The 13,116-nt window shown below is 36.2% G+C and overlaps 1 protein-coding gene across 1 annotated transcript; it reads left to right on the top strand.

Annotated features, from left to right (window-relative positions):
• Positions 1 to 12,556: 12,556 nt before the first annotated feature.
• LOC123940798 (acyl-CoA-binding protein-like) lies at positions 12,557 to 12,796 on the top strand. Its single transcript, XM_046003699.1, has one exon. It carries the CDS (start codon positions 12,557 to 12,559, stop codon positions 12,794 to 12,796), a length of 240 nt encoding a protein of 79 aa, XP_045859655.1.
• The last annotated feature ends 320 nt before the right edge of the window (positions 12,797 to 13,116 follow it).

The following is a 13,116-nucleotide window of genomic DNA, read 5'->3' as shown; positions in this document are numbered from 1 at the left end:
TGTGACCACTATACCTCATTTAAGGGAGATTTACATCTAAATACTCATATGCTTTTAAGTTGTCTCTTGAGTGTTAAAACTTCAGAAAGAAGATAATCAAAGGAGTTAGATAACTTTACCAAGGAGTTTAGAGGAAAGTCGTGTATTGAAGAAAAGTAGTAAGGATCAGAACTGTCTCCAGTTATGGCTACGTTATGTTACATAGGAAAATATCATGGCTCTATGAAAATGAAGAGCATTTCCCAAGACGTTAAGTTGAAGATTAAGTCTTAACTATAAATTGTCTTTAAATCATATATGTGAAGGAAATCTTATTTTTATCTTATAATTTGTACTTACCAGCAAGGGCTAATAAAAATATTTTCATTTCTGGTGATATTAAATTCTACTGCGATACGAAAGAGAAAGTAGTGGAGAAAGAGCATCTGAAAATTATTTCCTTCATACAGGCAATAAAAAAACTGGCAGAAATAATAAGAACCATTTTTTTAAAACTCTAGAAATTAATCAAGTGCTTTCAAGACTCCAGACACTTTATGTAGAGTATGTGTGTGTGTGTGTGTGTGTGTGTGTGTATTGGCTTAATATCTGAAAGAATTGTGAGCTTTATGGTATTTTAGTTTGCTCTATTCTCATGCTCCTTTCTATAGTAACCTGGTGGACTTAAAACAAAGAGCCCTCAATCATGAACACTGGCAGTCCGGCAATCACCAGTATCATTCCCAGAGAACTGTCATTATTTGACATGGTAGGTGGTTCAGTGGGAAACCCCACTTATAATTCTGTCTTCATGTGACCTAACTTGAAGCTTGCCCAGTTTGAAAAGCCTTTTCTCTGGGATACTTGTTGAAAATATTAGAGATAATCTTTTAATTTTATGGAAGCCTGAGGTAAGAGATAATAGTTAGAACAGATCATAAGTAGATGTAAGGCTTAAAAGGGAAAGTTATAGAATAAGATACCCTTTTTTTTTTTAAGATTTTATGTATTTATTTGAGAGAGAGAGAGAGAGCGAGCGAGCACAAGCCGGGTGAGGGGCAGAGGGGGAGAAAGGAAAAGGCTCCATGCTGAGCTGGGAGCCCAATGAGGGACTTGAGCCTGGGACCCTGATATCATGACCTGAGCAGAAGGCAGACATTTAACAGACAGAGCAGTCCAGACACCCTCAACAAGTGTTTTCAAAAGTTCTGGCATTTTTACTGATGTTCTAAAAGTCCACACACAGGTTGGTGGTAGCATACATTCCAAGCAGAGTGTCTGTTTTCAAGAAGATATGAGAAGGCCTATGCTGAACAGGAAGCTCTGGGAAAGCAGGAAGTGAAGAGGAAGTCAGAGTTTTCAGCTGTCTGGCTGGGTATTGGAGGTGTGCTCCAACTGCACACAGAGACCCTTAGCAAAGACTGGCTGAATTATTGGATCCAGAAAGAAGGAAACAGTAAAAAATTGGAGTAAAATAAATAAAACAGAGAATAGAAAAATAATAGACAAAATCAACAAAGCCAAAAGATGATTCTTTGAAAAGATGATCAAAATAGACTATGTTTTAGCTAAAATGGCCACTATAAAAATAGACAGGACTCAACTTACTAAAATCTGAAATGAGAGAAGAAACATCACTATTGAAGTTATAGAAAAAATATTGTAAGGAAATGCTATGAATGTTTTTATGGTAATTTAGATGAAGTGAGAATCATATGGGAAATTTCATATTCCTAAAAAAGGAATACCTGAGGAAATGTAAAGTGTTAAAAATGCTTTGAAAAACAGCTTAGAGTTTCTTTTTTTTTTTTTTTTTTTTTTTTTTTTTTTTTTTTTTCAGCTTAGAGTTTCTAAATAAAATTAAATGTAGAGTTACCATATGAACCAGCAACTCTGCTCCAAGATATATACCCAAGAAAATTGACAGCATTTTTTCTGTTTGTTTTCACAAACACTTGTACATTATTGTTCATAGTAGTATTATTCATGAGAGCTAAAAAGTGAAAATAACTCAGACATCCATCATTTGATGAATTTATAAATAAAAAGTGGTATATCTATATAATGGAACATCATTTGGTAATAAAAATGAATGAAGTATTAAATAATACATAGAACATGAATAGACTTTGAAAACATTATGCTAAGTGAAAGCAGCCAGAAACAAAAAGCCATATATTTCATTACCCTGTGACATGAAATATCCAGAAGAGGCATATCTACAGAAAGTAGATTAGTGTTTCCAGGAGCTATGGCAAGTGTGAATGGGGAGAGAATGCTAGTGAGTACTGAGTTTTCTTGGGGGTTGGTGAAAATGTGCTGGGAGTAGAGAGTGGTGATGACCACATAACCTTGTGAATATACTAAACATACTGAATTCTATACTTTCAAAGTGTGAACCTGAAGGAATGTAAATTATAATTTAAAAATGAATAAAGGAAAAAAGAAAGAAGTGGTTGACTTGAGGCATAATACAATCCCATTTAAGCAGGAATACATCAATAAAATGAAAAACCTTTTTTTCTGGCCTAGCAATCTTTATCAGTCCAGATGCAGGAACAAAAGAAAGAAGATGTTTAAATTAGGTAATTGATGAATATTTAACAAAGGGACTAACTGCAAAGTTATGACAGAGTTTAGTGAAACCAAATAGGGACAACCCAGTAAGCTTTGGCAAGAAAAATTTACCCCTTGGCCTGGAAAAGTTACAGGAAGCGACGTTTAACAGAACTGCTAGAGAAAGAAACTGTGCCCAGCGGGCTGTATAATGGGAACCTAGAAACACTGTGGTTTTTGGTAAAGCAACTCAGTTGGCCTACTGTATCCAAAAGGGGTAGAACTTGAGGAATAAATACCTCCTTACTTTCCCATCCTCCATGCTCCTGCTAGTGCTTCTTATGGGCAGCTTGAAGCCAAGTGGAAGCCAGAGTGAAAGCAGCCTTTTGAGGCAGCCCAACAAAGTCAGCTTCCCTAGGCAAAAAAATAGAGTTACAAAGAGCAATTGCAAACATGGAGCAGCCTAATGTAAAGGAGATGGGCAAACTGGACCAAGACTCTTCTTTTGACATTAGGAGTTGGATATTGCTCTATTAGAAGTCTGAGTCCCAGTCATGGAGGGAGCCTGCTGTAGGGCATGTCCTGCTTGCTCAGATTAGGCATGGAGATCCTATTTCCTCTTTGATTTTTCATGGAAGTAGTTGAAGTTGGATTCTACAACATCCAACCCCCATTCTGAAGGGGCTTGCTCTCAGTATTCTCATTATCAACAATATCCATTCTGTGGGTAGATTCTTGCTTTAGGAGGACCCTAATTTGTATTAAGAGAGAAGAATTAAGATGGGAGAAACTGTGCTGAACTTTTTGTGTCTTTGGTTGGACAATTCATCTAAAAAAAAATCTGGGTTTCTTTTTTATCTGTTTTGGTTTAAATCTGGAGTTAATTTAATCTGGAATTGATTTAATCTGGAATGATCTCCCAACACCCCAGTTTCAGACTTCTGGCCTCTGACATTGTAAGAGAGTCAGAACCCCTAAGCTCTTGTTTTAAGGCACACAGTTTGCAGTGATTTGTTAAGGCTGCTCTGAGGAACAAATACACTACACATGTGGCCTTATTATTAAAAACAAACACAAACTAACCAACACACATTGTCCCACATAGACTTATTCCTTCTCTGTAATACTCATGATGAAGAACATATACACAGAAACATAGAAATAACTGTCCTGGGAGGATCCACTCACTCATGCTCTTGCTCAGACATAAGGAGAACCATCCAAGTCACGGTGAGTGTGCCAAAGAAAGATGTTTTGCAAGGGATCCTAATCCTTCTATCCATGGTAGTCTGTTATGACATCTTGTGCCACTGGGTCCTATGTCAGGCTGGCATTGGCTTGTGAAAACATCTGTTATGTGTGCTGGCAACTAGCAAGCATGTTTCACACACAATCTGAAAAGCAATGACTTCAAATACACACATAAAGGTCAGATAGTAAAGATGTTACCAAAGCCATCCTGTTCCAAGTTGAGATGTAATTTGGGAACTGGGCATGGGGCATCTGAATCCTAATCCTAGCATAAAGCCATGCAAGAATAGGCCATCCTCTGCAAAACCATACAGCAAGATGTTACATAGGACTATGACTGGTATGCAGGATTTTAAAAAAGACAGTTTAGAGGCACCTGGGTGGCTTAATTGGTAGAGCATCTAGCTCTTGGTTTTGGCTCAGGTCATGATCTCAGGGCTGTGAGATCAAACCACATCAAGCTCCATGCTCAGCATGGAGTCTGCTTGGGATTCTCTCTCTTCCTCTGTCCCTCACCCTGATCTCACACACTATCTCTCTCTCTAAAATAAATAGGTAAATAAATTTTTTTAAAAAAGAGAGAAAGTTAAGGCTTAAGTAGAAAAGAAGAGGTTCATCAACTTCTTACAAAATCTTAAAGCACAAGCCTAATGAAACCATAAATAAGTAAATGAGTACCCTACTGCTTCAAAAAATTAATCAAAAGTTCTTTGTATTACTGTCTTGATAGAAGAAGATAATAGCTAGTTGGCATTTAGTCTCCCGGTAAAAGTTGTCTTTGTGGCTAAATAAAACATTACCCTTTACGTAAGAAAGAGGACGACAGCTGTTCCAGGATGCAAGTGAAGTCCCCACTGGCTGAAAAAGGACCACTGGGCCCTGTGCTAGCATCTGCTCTCTTCTCTGATAGGACATACAACTTTCTCGATGCCCTACCCATTACTACAGATAAAACACTACCCACAGAGTTAACTGAGGGTGTTGTCCTTTCTCTCACACATAAAACTGTGTGAAAAGACATTTTGTGCCTTTTAAGGATTAAAGCCATTAAAGAATTTTGACCTTGCAATTAGTTTCCCAGGTAATAGTAGTTACTTTCCCGGGTGATAACAAAACAACTACCACAAAGGGCAGGAAGTGGTTTAACACAGGAAGAACCAAGCTGCCAAGACTGGAGGTCCACATTGATGGAGTACAGTTAACATCTGCACATTGCCATGGAAATCATACAAAAATGGAACCCTGGGCATCCAGCACAAGGAAGGACTGTTAACAGCCATAACTAACTGAAGAACATGTCTTGGAAAACTAAATAAAACAACAACAACAAAGATTTTTTTAAAAGAAAGAAAATGAACAAAGTATCTGAACTAGAAGGACTGGAATGACAAGACATTTCTGATGGTAATATTGAGGGAACGGCTCCAATTTCCTGAGACAGGCAGCTAGAATGTTTAAGGCCTGGAAATGATGGGGTTGAGTTAGATGACTACGTTAGCACTAAAACCCTCTCATTAAAATAAAGATCAGCATCTATCCTCAGTCTCCTGATGATATTTTTTGGCATTGTGTCCACATCTCAAGGTCAGAAAACTTACTTGGAATTCTCATGACTAAGCTAATCTCACTGACTTGGTCAAAGTGGTGCTTTTCAATATTCTTTTACAAAACAGTTTGCTGCAGAATGTTTCCAAATGTTTAATATCTTATCCTAATTCAAATCATACAGTCCATAATTTCCTGGTATCCAAACAAACCCAGTGGTCAGGCATGCACAAAATTTGGCCACAAACACCAGTAATCACCATCTTCTCTCAAGCTTTAATAAGAGGCCTGTGGCTACAAGACCATTTGACAATGGACAGCAGCCCTCCTATCAACCTCTGTCATGAATTTGATTTATTTAACAAAGGAGGAAACCAGGAACTATCTGGATAAAATCCACTGCCTGTGGTATGAACCTTGACCAGTCTAGCAGAACCACTAACCAACACCAAAACCCCGAGTAAAGGAAAAAAATAGACTAAATAATAAAGAAATATGAGCAAAGAGATAAAGAAAAATATTTGAGTACTCAAGTGTCAGAGTTAAAAGATTTTTGGTTCTTATTTTTTATTTATTTCCTGAGAAGAAGAATATCAATCCTTCTATTTGGCTTTGGCCAGTAAGGATGCTTGGAGTAACTAATGGTGATGGCAATGACAATAGTATAAAATAGTGGCAAACACTATAATTTTTGAGCTGAGACACTGTAAGTGATACTTTATATATTAACCCTTTTGATCTTCACAAGTGAAAGCTCAGAAAAATAAATAAATGACCTTACCTCTCAGAGCCAACAAATGATCTAGTCAGATGAACCTAAATGGTTTGGCTCCTGAATGCTCTCTTTTAAGCATTAAGTTCTGCCATGTCCCACATAACCCATTCACACTGCAGATGAACATTAACTTCAGTATGTAAAAATTCCACAATGAGTAAAACTAAATTATCATCTAATTAGCCCAGTGGTGCCAAAATGTCACTGGTCTTAATAATACTACATCCCAGCCAGTTGAGAGCAAAGTACAGAGATGAGCATTCTGGAGTATCTGCCAGATGCCAGACACTGTTCTTTTTTTTTTTTTTTTTTTTTTTTTTTTTTTTTTTTAAGATTTTATTTATTAATTTTGACAGAGAGAGATCACAAGTAGGCAGAGAGGCAGGCAGAGAGAGTGAGAGGGAAGCAGGCTCCCTTCAGTGCAGAGAGCCCGACGTGGGACCCGATCCCAGGACCCCGAGATCATGACCTGAGCTGAAGGCAGCGGCTTAAACCACTGAGCCACCCAGGCGCCCCACCAGACACTGTTCTATGCATTTCAACACATCTCATTTAATTTTAAAAAATGCTAAGTTTAAAGAATAGTTAAAAGAATGGGTGAGCAGCCTTGCGATTTTCTTCACACTTATATATTTTTTAATTGCTTTCTATATTTGTCTTTTTTTCTTTTTGTTAATTAAGCTATAATCTGTGTTAATTTTTAGGATATATTCAATCTTTAGTTTTTACTAATGTGCTAGGTATTATTGTAAGAGGTATCATTTCCCCCTCAACTATGTAATAATGTATTTAATTTATTTTTATTTTTTTAATTTGTAATAATTTAATTTTGTTTATTTATTGACAGAGAGAGAGAAAGAAAATGAGCAGGGAGAGTGGCAGGGAGAGACAGAGGGAGAGGGAGAAGCAGATTCCCAAGTGAGCATAGTACCCAATGCAGGGCTTAATCCCAGGACCCCGGGATCATGACCTGGGCCTAAAACAGATGCTTAACTGACTGAACCATCCAGGCATCCTTGTAATAATGCATTTTAAAATATGTATAAACTCATATATCTCAAATCCATTTAAGAAACAATTAGGTTGAAACTTTATATTCTGAATGGGTTACTCCTATATGTATATTTTTTTAAATTTTGTTTCTATTAATGTTCCTTATTTTTTTAAAAGATTTTATTTATTTATTTGACAGACAGAGATTACAATTAGGCAGAGAGGCAGGCAGAAAGAGAGGAAGGGAAGCAGGTTCCTTGCTGAGCAGAGATCCCAATGCGGGGCTCAATCCCAGGACCCTGGGATCATGACCTGAGCCAAAGGCAGAGGCCTTAATCCACTGAGCCACCCAGGCACCCCAATGTTCCTTATTTTAGATTAAGCATTTAAAACCTGTTTGCTGTCCCATCATGCAAAATACGATAATGTAATAATAATGAAGCCTATTGTGTACTTACTTTGCACCAACCTCTGCTATAAGTAAATTAAGCTGATTAGTTAAATTACCTTTCACTTGATAAATTATAGTTACTATTACTAGCATACTTATTTTGTAGATGATGAAAGAAAGACAAGGAGAGTGTAAGTAAACAAAACTAATCATCAGAAGTAGATGGAATCTTTTTTTTTTTTTAAAGATTTTATTTATTTTGACAGAGAGAGATCACAGGTAGATAGAGAGGCAGGCAGAGAGAGAGAGAGGGAAGCAGGCTCCCTGCTGAGCAGAGAGCCCGATGCGGGACTTGATCCCAGGACCTGAGATCATGACCTGAGCCGAAGGCAGTGGCTTAACCCACTGAGCCACCCAGGTGCCCCAAAAGTAGATGGAATCTTGATTTGAACCCTGACAGCCTGGCTTCAGAGCTGGCGCCCTTATATTATGAATTATGAAGATTTCCTTATTTCATTTTTTATTCCCTCATCATTGACTATATTTCTAGGAAAAAAATCATATCCACCCACACACAAATGTAAAAGGTTTCAACATGATAGCCCTGAAATAAGTTTTACTTTAATGCTATACACATAAATAAGAAATCTATGGGGGGAGATATAAATTAAACTTGAAATTGGGGAGACTATTAGATAGCAAAATATGTGCTTTCACAAGACTTTTTCTTTTTAAACAAACTGAAAGCTCAGTTCTTAAAATCTTCAGCTAATAAAAAATTTTAGACCACTTATTAATTTTATTTTTTGTTTATTTTTACTTTTTTAGACCACTTATTTTTAAAATTATTATCAATCATTTATTTCACATTCATGTAGTTAGGATAAGAAATGGAGGTAGGCTGGAAGATAGAATTATAGGTATCACAAAATCATCAGATGATTTATTCATTTACTATTAAAGTACTATTGTTCAAAAAACATATACTTGGTTGTCATATATTCATATGACTAGAAAAAAAGAGGGTAGAAAATGAGCCACATGCATTTAAAACTATTAGTTAACCTTAAACTGAGTGTTCAGAAATATGGATACTGTAAGTCATTGAATAAAATCATTTTTCCTCTTGGTTCTCTGTTAAAACTTACTGATGGCAAAAATAAAATTAGAAAAATAGAGAAGATAAACATCTTCAGAGAAAGAATTATAATCCCAAACCACAAACTGTGGAGCAAGCATGCCAGATATTATGATACCTTAACTAAAACAAGAAAGATCTGAATGCTTTCACATTTTTTTAAAGGATCTTATTTATTTGTTTGACAGACAGAGAGAGCATGAGCAGGGGGAGGGGCAGAACAAAAGGGAAAAGCAGACTCCCCACTGAGCCTCAATCCCAGGACCCTGGGATCATGACCTCGGCTGAAAGCAAATGTTTAATTAGCTGAGCTACCCAAGAACCCCATGCTTTCACATTCATCATCCATGTATCTTTAGAATGAACATTTTGCCAAATATCATGTCACTATTCTGGGAAGTACAACTCAAAAATCTTTTTCTTAAAATAATAACATCTTATGGAATGGTTTGATAATGGTAAAAGAAGGAAAGCCAAGGTAGAGTAACTCAGTGTTGTGTAACCATAAAATGAAGGAAATTGAAATGAACAGAGAATCATTTTTATTTCATATACACTGGGCTCTATGAAGAAGGAAACTTACTGAAGTAAAGAGAAGCAACAGGAAGAGGAAAAGCCTTAACCCACAATTGATAGCACAAATATCCTATAGCCCCAGGAAACTAAATCTGAGTCACAATATCTCAGAAAAAGTGAATGCTAATGGTAGGCATTTCCTCTGTGTAGGAAAATTAGTAAGATAGTGTTCCATAACAGAAACCTAGATAAAAGAATGATACAAACTGCAATACCCATACCACCCCTCCCTGAAGTATCCCTTAGGTAATACCTAAATCTATTCTAACAAAAGAAGTCCTTGACTTACAAGGGAAAACCCATAAGACTAGCTGGAGATTTCTCAACAGAAACTTGGCAAGCCAGAAGAAAGTGGCATGATATATTCAAAGTACTGACTGGGAAAAATCTCCAGCCAACAATACTCTATCCAGCAAAGGTATCATTCAAAATAGAAGGAAACATAAATAGTTTCCCAGACAAGCAAAAACTAAAGGAGTCCATGACCACCTAAATAGCACTGCAAGAAATATTAAAGAGGACTCTTTGAGTTGAGGAGACACCAAAAGTGAAAAAAACAAGAAAGGATCAGAGAAAATCTCCAGAAACAATGACAAAACAAGTAATAAAATGGCAATGAATACATATCTACCAGTAATTACTTTGACTGTAAATAGACTAAACTTTCCAGTCAAAAGACCCAACATGCCAGAATGGATTAAAAAAACAAACAATCAAAAAACAAGACCTATTTATATGTTGCCTCATTTTAAACTGATAGACACCTGAAGATTGAAAGTGAGGGGCTGGAGAAACACTTATCACGCAAATGGATGTCAATAGAAAGCTGGAATAGCAGTATTTATATTGGAAATACTAGACTTTAAAACAAAGACTATAAAAAGAGACAAAGAAGGACACTATATAATCAAAAAGCGGATTTTTTAACAAGGAGATATAATAATTGTAATATTTATGCACCCAACATGGGAGCACACAGATATATAAAAAAAATTATTAAGAAACATAAACTAATTGATAATGACACAATAATATTAGGAGACTTTCACACTCCACTTACATCAAGAGATAGATCATCTAAACAGAAAATAAACAACGAAAGAATGGTTTTGAATGCCACACTGGACCAGATAATCTTAGCAGATATATTCAGAACAGTCCATCCTAAAACAGCAGAATACACATTCTTTTAAAACACACGTGGAACATTCTCCAAGATAGATCACATTTTATGTCACAAAACAGGTCCCGACTGATACAAAAAGATTGAAATCATACCATTCATCTTTTCTGACCACACTGATATGAGACTAGAATTCAACCACAAGAAAAAATTTGGAAAGATCACAAATACTTGGAGGCTAAAAACTTACTACTAAACAATGGGTCAACCAGGAAATCAAAGAAGAAATTTAAAAATATATTGAAACAAATGAAAATGGAAATACAATGGTCCAAAATCTTTTTTTTTTATATTTTATTTATTTATTTGACAGACAGAGATCACAAATAGGCAGAGGCAGGCAGAGAGAGAGGAGGAAGCAGGCTCCCTGTCCAGCAGAGGGCCCAATGTGGGGCTCGATCCCAGGACCCTGGGATCATGACCTGAGCCGAAGGCAGAGGCTTTAACCCACTGAGCCACCCAAGCATCCCACAATGGTCCAAAATCTTTGGAATGTAGCAAGAGTAGTCTTAAGAGGGAAATATATAACAATACAGGTTTCTCTTAAGAAGCAAGAAAAATTTCAACTAAACACTCTAATCTTATACTTAAGGAGATATAAAAAGAATATATAAAGGAGCTATAAAAAGAAAACCAAATGAAGTCTAAAGACAGTAGAAGGAAGGAAACAATAAAGATTAGAACAGAAATAAGTGATATAGAAACTGGAAAACAAAACAACAACAATAGAACAGTTCAATGAAACCAGGAGCTGTTTCCTTAAAAAATAAAATAAAATTGATAAATCTCTAGTCAGACTTACCAAAAAGAAAAGAGAAAGGACCCAAGCAAATAAAACACAAAAGATAGAAAAGAAATAACAACTAACACCACAGAAATACAGTTCTAAGAGCATATTATGAAAAAATATATGCCAACAAATTGGACAACCTAGAAGAAATGGATAAATTCCTACAAACGTATAAACTACCAAAACTGAAACAGGAATAGAAAACCAGAGCAAACTGATAACCAGAAATGAAACTGAATCAGTAATCAAAAAATCCACAACAAATAATAGTCCAGGGCCAGGTGGCTTCACAGGTGAATTCTACCAAACATTTAAAGAAGACTTAATACCTATTCTTCTCAAACCATTCCAAAAAGTAGAAAAGGAAAACTTCCAAATTCATTCTAAGAGACCAGCATTACCCTGATATCAAAACCAGATAAAGACTCCACTTGTCACCTTTGTGGCTCAGTCAGTTAAGTGTCTACCTTTGGCTCAGGTCACAATCGCAGTGTCTTGCCATCAAGCCCCTGTCAGGGTCCCTGCTCAGCAGAGAGCCTGCTTCTCCATCTCTCTCTGCCTGCTGCTCCCGCTGCTTGTGTGCTCTCTCTCTCTGTCAAATAAATGAATAAAATCTTAAAAAAAAAAAGGACTCCATACTAGGAAACCAAATCCAACAATACATTAAATAAATCATTCACCCACCAATTAAGTGGGATTTATTCCTGGGTTGCAAGGCATGGTTCAATATTCACAAATCAATCGACGTAATACACCATTAATAATAAAAAGAGAAGAATCATTTCAATAGATGCAGAAAAATTTTTTTGACAAAATACTACATCCAATCATGATTAAAAAAAAACAAAAAAAAAATAAAAAACCTCAACAAAGTAGACACAGAGGAAACAAACAAACCTCAACATAATAAAAGGCATATATAAAAAACCTATAGCTAATATCATCCTCAAAGGGGAAAAACTGGGGGCATTTTCCCCATTTTCCTGAGAGTCAAGAAAAACATAGCAATGTCCATTCTCACTACTGTTATTTATCATAGTAATGGAAGTCCTAGCCACAGCAATAAGACAATAAAAAGAAATAAAAGCCATCCAAATTGGCAAGGAATAAGTAAATTTTTCACAATTTGCCCATGATATGATGATATAATCCTCTATATAGAAAACACAAAAGACTCCACCAAAAAAATACTAGAGCTGATGCACAAATTTAGTAAAGTTACAAGCTACAAAATCAACATACAGAAATCTGTTGCATTTTTTTATACACCAATGATGAAGCAAGAGGAAGAGAAATTAAGGAATCAATCCCATCTACAATTACACCAAAAATAGTAAGATACCTGAGTCACATCATATGCTATTGCTTCTTGGTCCTTGATGCCTCCATGGACTCTCTGGAATACTTGCAAACCAAAAAATGATGAGGTATTGTTCATCTACAGCTACTACAAGCAAGCAGCTATGGGTGACATAAACACGAAATGGCCTGGGCTGTTCAATCTCAAAGGCAAGGCCAAGTGGGATGCCTGGGATCAGCTGAAAGGGACTTCCAAAGAAGATGCCATGAAGGCTTACATAAATAAAGTAAAAGGACTATGGAAAAAGTATGGAATATGAGACACTGGACTTGGCTACCAGCAGTGCATTTCATATAAACTGATATAAAGCCTTGTTGTTCCATTACTGTGGATGACATGAAATCATGCAAATAGCCTGTTAACCTAGGTCCTGAAGACTGTACTGGCTCTATCAAAGTAGGGGCTGACATGGTTAGTGACTTGCACTGAGTAGTTTTTTGTTCATAGATCAATCTACAACAACAAAACAAACAAGAAATAAAATACCTAGGAATAAACCTAACCAAAGAGGTGAAAAACCACTACTCTACAAATTATAAAACACTGATGAAAGAAGTTGAAGACGACACAAAGAAATAG

The sequence above is a fragment of the Meles meles genome, chromosome 4 (assembly GCF_922984935.1).
Source record: "Meles meles chromosome 4, mMelMel3.1 paternal haplotype, whole genome shotgun sequence".
In the NCBI taxonomy this organism is placed as follows: domain Eukaryota; kingdom Metazoa; phylum Chordata; class Mammalia; order Carnivora; family Mustelidae; genus Meles; species Meles meles.
The sequence above is the reverse complement of the archived record's forward strand: the minus strand, read 5'-3'. Positions and strand labels throughout refer to the sequence as shown.